The following is an 8,954-nucleotide window of genomic DNA, read 5'->3' as shown; positions in this document are numbered from 1 at the left end:
ACCATCCTTGTTCTTCCAATATATAATTTCCGAGTTTGTTTCCCAGCGAATTAGCATTTTTGTTGCGTCGAACCTTTTATCTTGAACTGCAACATGGAGCGGAGTATCCTCTGAGGAGTTTTTCCGGGTCATGGTGTGAGGAAAATGAATGAGAATGAGCTCCATGACATCATCGCTCCCAGAGCTTGCTGCTACATGAAGCAATGAATTACCGGAGGGAGTGACTTGGTTGAAGATGTGCGACAAAGCTACTTTCCTCAACTCATACACTTTTTCTAGTGCATTGATGAATTTCTCGATGCCCCCTTCTTTCGTGGCTTCATATAGGTCACGATCCATAATTTTGTTCAGATCTCCATCTCCGAGCTCTTGTTGGTTATCTGGAGTCGGGACACATCTCGCCTTCAGATCTTCAAGCCTTCTATTTTGTGTTGCCCATATTGCACTCTTGTCGATGCTTACAGCATGCTCCATTTCAGACTGCGGCAATCTTTGTTGATTTCTTCCCTACCTTATGTAGTAAGAATGCATAAGGAGAGAAAGCACTCACTCTTATAAAGGGTCAAGTTTTCACATTATCCGAGCACCTCAGGGGACCCACCTCGGCCAAAGTCATTGACTAGAGACCCACAAAGTGGGAAAAGTGTTAAAAAAACTCCTACACCTTTTGCATTTGTGCTAATTTAGGCCTAAACCTTTTATTAATACTAATTTGGTCATAAACATTTTCACTTTGTGCCAATTCAGTCATTTCCGGCTAATTTTGGCCGAATTTTGCTGATTGGGCGATTGATTGATGTTGCACGATTGGTGTTAACGTGGACAACTTTTAATAGTATTTTAATATTTTTTGAATTTTTTTATTTTCTTTTTATTTTTATTTTATCTTTTTTCCTTCTCCTCCTCCTTTCTCTAGCCGGTAGCCGAACCTTGGCAACCAGCCAAAGGCAACAAAAAAGGCTCGAGCCCTTGCTAATGGCCGCAAAGGGCGCCTCACATTGGGCGGTGAGGCTCTTGGTCATCGGATCTAGTGAGGGTCAAGTCTCGCTAGCCATGGGCGAGGCTTGACCTTGTTGGAGGCTCAACCTTGCTAGATCCAACAAGGTCAAGCCTTGCCTAGCCTTTGGTGAGGTCGCCCTCACCGCAAGGCCTTACAAGAGGTTGGGCAAGGCTTAACCCTCGCCAGCTCGGCGCAAGGCCGCCCTCGTGGCCTAGGTAGCCTCGAGCTAGCCTCACCAAAGGCTAGGCAAGGCTCGATCTGATAAGGTCAAGCCTTGGCTATGGCCGGCGAGGCTTGACCCTCACCAGATTCGACAAGGGCGAGCCTCGCTGCCTAGTGTGAGACAGCCCTCGTGGCTACTGTTGAGGGCTCGGGACTAATCAAGTTTGGTCCCTACATCTCCTTTTCTCCCTAGTTATACGAGGTCTTTCCATTCATAAAATGTCCTGGCACTACAGGAGCCCTTCGATGTAATTTTAGACAAAGCCCTTCGATGTAATTTTAGACAATTTTTCTTAATTATACTAGATGGCTACAAAAGAGACATTCATATGATGCGAGTTAATCATACACAGTCCCCCATTAATTCTATTTCTAGTTGAATAAGTGAAGCTTGGAATTTTATTTTTTTTCACTAAAGTTGGCGGAAAGTGAAAATAGAATAAGGGAAAGAAAAACCTTTGAATTTGCATTTCCTTTCAATTTCTTTAGTATCATTATTGCTTATTCTTCACATACTTGACGAGGCTCCATACGCCACATGAGTTGCCATATCATTTTGTGAAAGATGTCTTAGTAAACTCTTAGCACACGTATCATTACTCATTTTAGTCCACTCCTCATCAAAGTTGTCTATAATTTGCTAAGCTATTTTTTTTTTTTTAATTAGTGAAAAGGGTGGGAACGGGATATCAATGAAGTATTTCTCTATGTAAGATGGCAAATGCCCAAAACACAATCTGATTAAAGGTTCATTAACAACACCATTTAAACCCCCCAAAAAAAACGAAAAAGAAAAAGAAAAACCCAACCTCCCTCTCCGTCGCTTGGCTGCCAACTTAGCCTTCCAGGTAGAAATAAAGTTTGCTCAAGTTTGGGCCCGATGGAAGGACAAAGCCAAGAGAAAAAAAAAGAAAGGGAAAGGAAAAGAGAGAGACGGTTGTTGTGCGGATATGAGAACCTTGCCAAGCTGGATTAACTTACAATGTCCTTGCTCTGGCCTTTTGAGGACCATGCGTGTAATCCATTCAATCATCGACCTTTGTTGGAGTTAAGGGGCTTATCTAGTTAAATTTTTCTTGTGATTTTTTCCTTTGATATTTAAGTTTTAAATAATTTCATTACATTTATTCGATTTCACACTTCTAAATTGGAAGTTTTAATCGAAAGATATAATAATTTCATGTTAAATAATTTAAAGTGTGAGTACCGTAAAGTTTGCCGAAAGAAATCCACAGTTAAAAGCAAATGTCATCCCCAAAAGGTTACGAGTGACATCTATATAAAGCCTATTTTGATACTTAACGGAGACCAAAGATGATTGGTAGACATGAAAGTTCCATATGATTTCTACCAATAGGCCGCTTCAATATCATGTTTTGTTTTTCCTTTTTGGCCAGAGAATGGCCACTTTCCTTCAATTATCAATCTCTCGTTGATCATTGGGCCACCTTCTGTGTTTTTCCTTTGATTTCAGCAATCGGAAAGATTCCTCCTTTTTTAGCCTTCGGGTTCATCAACGTTGCCCGAAAAGTCTGGTTTCAACTGCCAATAATAGGATTTCACCCCACACCGTCTTCTCTTTTGCAATCAAAGCAGAGACTTTTCCATGTATTTTAATGGGACAATGACACAAACAATACTTAAATTTTAGCTCAATATGAAATTTAGAACGTGAATTTTTAATTTATTTAATATGGTCCATAAGCTTTAATCAAAATGCAATGTAGTCCCTAAATTTTTAATTTGTTCAATATAATCAGTGAACTTTTAGTACACGTTCATTAGAGGCCCTCACTACATTGAACAATTAAATACAGTTCAAGAATTATATTGAATAACTACAAAAGTTCAGGGACTACATTGAATGAATTAAAAATTCAATGATCAATTATATTGAATAAATTAAAAGTTCAAAAATCAAATTACATATTATGTACAATCTTAGGGAATGTTTGTGCCATTATTCCTAAATGTATCTTCCAGTCGTGTGTGGTCTCCACGTCTTCTTTTTATCCCAACAATACGAGACCTTTCCATGCATATAAAAATATCTCTTGGCTGCATCCTACTTTTCTCTTCTCAAGCGGGCCCCGCATCTCCTTTCTCTTTAGTGCGACTCCCACGTCCTTGTATTCTTTCTCGAATATAATGTCAGAGTACAAGAGATGGACTTTGATTGAGCGGGAGGCATCTGCATCGAGTTGAGCTTGTTGCCAAGGCCTTTTCATGAACAAAAATTATCTTCCGAATGAGGTGGGCCTAGATCGGAACTAATTGGGAACGAAAGCGGTCCCCGCAGCTTTCGTTCCCAATTATGTTAAGGTCTTTCCATGCGTAAAATATTCTCGTGCCATGGGAGCCCTCCTCACCAATTTTACTAGATAGGTACAAAAGAGGCATTTGTGTGACGTGACTTAATCACATTCTGTCCCCCTTTCAATTCTAATTTTGGTAGAGTAAGTGAAGCTTGGGAATTTTCATTTATAGATATTTTTTTGGAAAAGAAACCGTTTTTTTTATCTTGTTCAATTTGTAATTTACTTCATTTTTTGGTATGCATCATTATTGCTTTACTTACTGAAAAGACATGCGATTTGCCACTTCATTTACTAAAAAGTTTCTTAGCAAACTCTTAGCACATATAGCATTACACATTTTACTTTTCTTGAAATTGGCTATAACTCAATGCTTATAGTAGCTTTCAACTATCTCCTCCAACCGTCGAGAATTCGTGCTCGTCATTGAATATTCGGTTTGACCTATAATTATTTAGTCCACTTGTAAGTGCACGAGCCTCACAAATTAACTTGAATTTGCAGCTTCATTGAAAATATTGTTATCCTTTATTACACACTTGATGCATTTGCAAGCCTTTCTAGTATGAATAAAGTTTGCTCGAGTTTGGACACAATGACTTCATCCTTATTTTTTTTTCTTTTGGGATGGTAAAAGGGTAATGACAATATATCATGGAGTCTACAGAGAAATATCTGAAACGATCAAGTGCGTCATCAACGACAGGAGTTCTAGAAGTAAAATGATATAGAGGAAAAAGGAAAAAAACTCAACTTCGTAAAAATCTTGCGTTTTTTTTGGCAAATGAGGGGCGGCGAAATCTTTAGGAAAATGATTAAAAAAATAAAGAAAACTAAAAATTGGAGGATCAAGAGCTGGCGGCTTGATTGACACATGGCATTTTAGGATGGATGCTTGCGGGTTTCTCTCTCGGTACTCCGTGTTAAAGCATTAGCATAAATATAAATATATAGATGCATTAATAGGGAAACTAAGGAGAAAAGGAAGGAAAAAAAGGAAGAGCGAATGGGAACTCCCATTTTATTGAAGGGAATATAGAAGATTGTGAAGAATTTCTAATAAAAACAACTATTACTCAGAAGGAATAGAAGATTCGCATTGAATTGAAGATCAGTACAGAGGTCGATCAAGTTTTTTGAAGTACTCTACACATTTGTAGACCCCGTAAAATGGTAGGATACATAAAGCGAATGGCAATGCAATAATGCAGACAAAAACTAAAAGACATATTTTGACATAGTTCTTGATTTTAGCTACCACAAAGTAAAACACCACAATCCTCATAGTAGTCTTGGAGGATGAGAATACGAAGGCCGCTAAAACCACCACAACCATCGCGAGGAAAAAGACTCCGGCATATAGAACAAGGATGCCAAGCCAAGTAAGTTTGCTCACTGCTACGGTTACGGCCGCCAAAAAAGCCACTGACATGCCTGTGAGAGCCATCAACAATAATGGCCCTGCTGAGTGGTAAGCTAGTTCTGCAACATAGAAATCTTTGTTGAGACCCCAGAGGAGGACTACGACTGCAAGAATGGAGCTGTACATGGCTAATACGTTGGCAATTACAAAAACTTGAAACATTCTGTGATGCAGCATGATCGCCATTCCCGGGTTCGGATCACTGGGAGCATTATATCCACCGGGCAAGGTTAAGCCCGCTGTAAACGTGACGGAGGCCACAAGTGTGGCCACTAGCAATAATGTATTGACTTGGTCCTTGATCCAATCGGCAGAAGATGATTTGCTCGCTCGATCTATTTGTTCTTTTGACGACAGAGTGTCTCGACCTTCGGTTCGTTTCACACCAGCAGTAATCAAAATCGCACGTCCTATTAACTGCAAATGTCAAATCAGAGAATTAGTCATCAATCCCGAGCACATTAGATTCAGTTGAGAGTAAACACAGCCTGCAACCAAAATTACACTACCGCTGGATTTCTCGTCGACAAGCTTCTGGATTCCATGGCCACATCCAAGGCGGTCAAACCATCATTGTTCCGAAGCCGCACGTCAATTCTTTTGTCCTTCGTCAAAGAGCGCATAGCACCACAATGGTTGTGCATCGCTGCCAAATGGAGGGGCGTGTTCCCATCGACATCTTTCGAATTCCCCAGCTTCCCGATGATATCGGACTCGCTGTGTTGTTTTAATATGTAGTAGGCCGTGAAAAAGTACCGGCTCGTGGCTGCAACGTGAAGAATATTCTGACCCTTTTTGTTTTTGATCTCTGCCAGGTCAGGCCACGTGTCCTTCAGTAACCGTTCGAATGCGTGGAAGTTGCCGGCTTCGCTAGCGATGTGAATCGGGTAGGAGCCGTTTTTGTCCGTTTGAAGGGCGAGACAAGGGCATTTCTTCAGCAAGAGCCCAATTGCGCCTTCATATCTAACCGACGACGCTGCAGCGTGCATTGGTGTCCCTCCGTCTTCATCGCGCACGTGGAGTAACTTCGGGAGCCGTTCTATAATTTCTTTCAATAAATCTGACATTATAGGTCATAGCACTCTTTAGGTTGGGTGCAATTAACTAATTAAATAATTATTGCTGTTAGCTCCTGCAGAGTCATTCGCTTTTTGACCAAATGCTATTATCAAGCTTTTCTCCAAATTGGACGAATATGAATTTTGAAAAAGAGCAAAAAGCAGTGCAGTTTACTTACATCTATGTATTTATGGACTAGAACTACTTATAAAAGTATCCATTACCTGTATCCACCCCCTCCCCCCTGAATGCTGCCAAAACTGGTGACATGCCCTGTATCTTGACTGCGTAAGCTTCATCTCGAGCAGATTCTCGTAAGAGAAGCTGAAGAATCTCCCAGACCGCCCCATTGTGATCTTTCGAGTTTGACAACTTGCACTTTTCGACTGCCAAATACACTGGAGATTTATTATCCTTGTTTTTCCAGTATATAATTTCTGAGTCTCTTCTCTGGCGCATCAGCTTGCTTGCTGCATTAAGCATTTGATGTTGAATGGCAACATGGAGTGGAGTATCCTCCGAGGAGTTTTTCCGGGTCACAAGGTAAGGGTAATGAAAGAGAATGAGCTCTATGACGTCTTCTTTCTCAGAGCTTGCTGCTACATGAAGCATTGAATTTCCGGAGGGGGTGACTTGGTCGAAGATTAGCGACAAAGCTAGTTTCCTCGACTCAATAACCTTTTCTAACACATCGATGAATTTCTGAACGTCTCCTTCTTTCGTGGCTTCATATAGGTCACGATCCATAATTTTGTTCAGATCACCATCTCCAAGCTGGTGTTGATTATCCGAAGTTGGGACGTATCTCCGCTTCAAAGCTTCAAGTCTTTCATTTGGCGTCAGCCTTGTTTCACTCCCTTCCATGCTTATCGCGAGGGCCATTTCAGACCGCGGGAATTTTTTTTTCTTCTTTAATCTCCCTTATGGAGTGAGAAGGCAAAAGGAAGGGAGCACTCGCCCTTATAAAGGTCGACCCAACAACCGATGAGACTCACCTCAGCCGATGTCATTAACTTTTGATCCGACAGTCAATTAGTGACCGGCCCAGGAAGTTGTGAAGTCTTTGTCCGATAATCTATCTTCAGTTAGCCTTTCCAAAAATAGTGAGACTCACACTGTTCTAAGAACACAAGTTTCGATATAGTTTCTATACTACGATTGATTCAATCTATCATATTATTGATAAAACAAGTCTATTCGGTATTCTTCTGATTAATTCAAAGGATACCATTGACTCATCTTGAATAATATCGACCCCATCATTAAAAACGAGCTTTCACCTTAAATTAGCAGCCCATCAATTGATGAAAATTAATCCACTAGACAAAAGAACCGGGAATAATAATAAAAACTCTTCATAAATGATCTCGCACTCCATGGGGTCAATATATCTTAGATATAGTGAAATTCACATGAAGCATAGTGAACCAATCGATTGGTTAGTCTCAAATCTCAAGTCTCAACTAACTTAATTTTGTCCCCACTTCTTAAGATATTGTTTTTCTTCTGCTAGTCTGGTCGGAGGTAGGAGCACCGTATTTGTCCATCTACGAGTCTCTTTTGCCGTTCTAATAAATTCACTCTTGATTTGACCAAAAAAAATATATATGTATCACACTTAATAGGATAACATAGGGAGAAAAGGAATTTACCCTTTGGATATGAATCGGAAGATTGCTTTCATAAACAGATAAAACTGGGTAATTCATTTAGTCGAATAATCGAATGATTATTCTCATAGACTGAAGGTCTGTTTCTCCACGGTTCCTAACTTGAATTTGTTATAAGATCAATAATATATATGGAAAGAATAAAAGCACATTTATGGGTCGAATATGAGAGCTTTGTAGTGAATGTTATTTTTATTTCTTGTTTCGATAGTAAATGTTGTTCAATGACGTCGCTTTCTTACCTTGTGCTCTCAAGCTATTCTTCGTCTTCCTTTTTAAATAATCTAGAAGGACAAGTTTAGAGGTCTCGCTATCTAGACACTTATTATACACTCTGCAAATCCTGTAAACAGGAGGAAAAAGAATAAATTTTTGAGAGCAAATGACATTCCCAAGCAAAAGAGAAAGTAAAGGAAAAGGAGAGGACTAGAATTACCGTTGAGGTCACGACACTCGCATGTTGGACTGTCATCGAAGAACTAAAAAAGAAAAGTTATTTTAAGGTGCGTTTGTTTCGTGAAAAATAAACAATTTGGAAAATATTTTTGTAAAAAATTGTGCTTTATTATTTACAAAAAAGTACAAATGAAAAATATTTTCATTGTCCATGAAAATATTTAATTCTAAATTATTCTAGATAATTAAAGTATTTTTCATTGACTAATTATTTTAAGGAATAAAAGAAATTATTTTGAATAAAATATTTTCCAAATCATTCATTTTATGTTAAATAAATGGAGCCTTAGCGAAAAAGAGTTTTGTAACATTTTTAGATCGAAAAGATGCCAAATCCTATTATATTGGTCGAGAAAAAAAGTCTCTATTGACATAGTATAGATTTGAGGTGATTTTGCCATTCAAAAATAGATTTTATTATCCAAGATGCTTTTTTGAAAAAAGAAATGGGACAAAAAAAAAAAAAAGTAGAAATATGAGAGCGAGGTCAACAAAAGTTAGTTCATTTGTGATAATGATTTGAATTTTTGTTTCCATCCATGGCATGGTAAAAAATTATTAAATGGATATAACTCTGCTTCTAATTGTTAAAAATCATTAATCTATCATTAAATGGATTCAAATTATTAACATTTTTGTGCTTCTTTTTATAGATAATAGTTTAGGAGCATAAGTATAGAGATCTGAGACCCATGTTGTTCAAAGAACATAAGTCTCAATTTTATTTCTACTCTACAATTATTCCATTTGTTCCATCATTAATAACACGAGTCTCCTCACTACTCTTTTGATCAATTCAGAGAATGCCA

At 38.6% G+C, this 8,954-nt stretch overlaps 1 protein-coding gene across 1 annotated transcript; it reads right to left on the bottom strand.

The window, feature by feature from the left end:
- Positions 1-4,648: 4,648 nt before the first annotated feature.
- Positions 4,649-6,901, bottom strand: LOC104427248 (protein ACCELERATED CELL DEATH 6). Its single transcript, XM_039302580.1, has 3 exons — positions 6,244-6,901; positions 5,467-6,020; positions 4,649-5,377 (listed from the first exon to the last, which is right to left on the bottom strand). The coding sequence occupies exons 1-3, from the start codon at positions 6,899-6,901 to the stop codon at positions 4,649-4,651; spliced, it is 1,941 nt and encodes a 646-aa protein (XP_039158514.1).
- Positions 6,902-8,954: the final 2,053 nt, after the last annotated feature.

Source organism: Eucalyptus grandis, chromosome 9, assembly GCF_016545825.1.
Source record: "Eucalyptus grandis isolate ANBG69807.140 chromosome 9, ASM1654582v1, whole genome shotgun sequence".
NCBI lineage: Eukaryota > Viridiplantae > Streptophyta > Magnoliopsida > Myrtales > Myrtaceae > Eucalyptus > Eucalyptus grandis.
This window is presented reverse-complemented; position numbering and strand designations above follow the sequence as displayed.

Bases quoted from the DNA above. Each gene is read 5' to 3' on its own strand.
- LOC104427248 (XM_039302580.1), bottom strand. From the start codon at position 6,901: ATGGCCCTCGCGATAAGCATGGAAGGGAGTGAAACAAGGCTGACGCCA. The intron at 6,021-6,243 runs GTAATGGATACT...CTATAATGTCAG, and splicing joins GGGGGAGGGGGTGGATACAG to ATTTATTGAAAGAAATTATA. The intron at 5,378-5,466 runs GTGTAATTTTGG...TGACATTTGCAG, and splicing joins CGACGAGAAATCCAGCGGTA to TTAATAGGACGTGCGATTTT.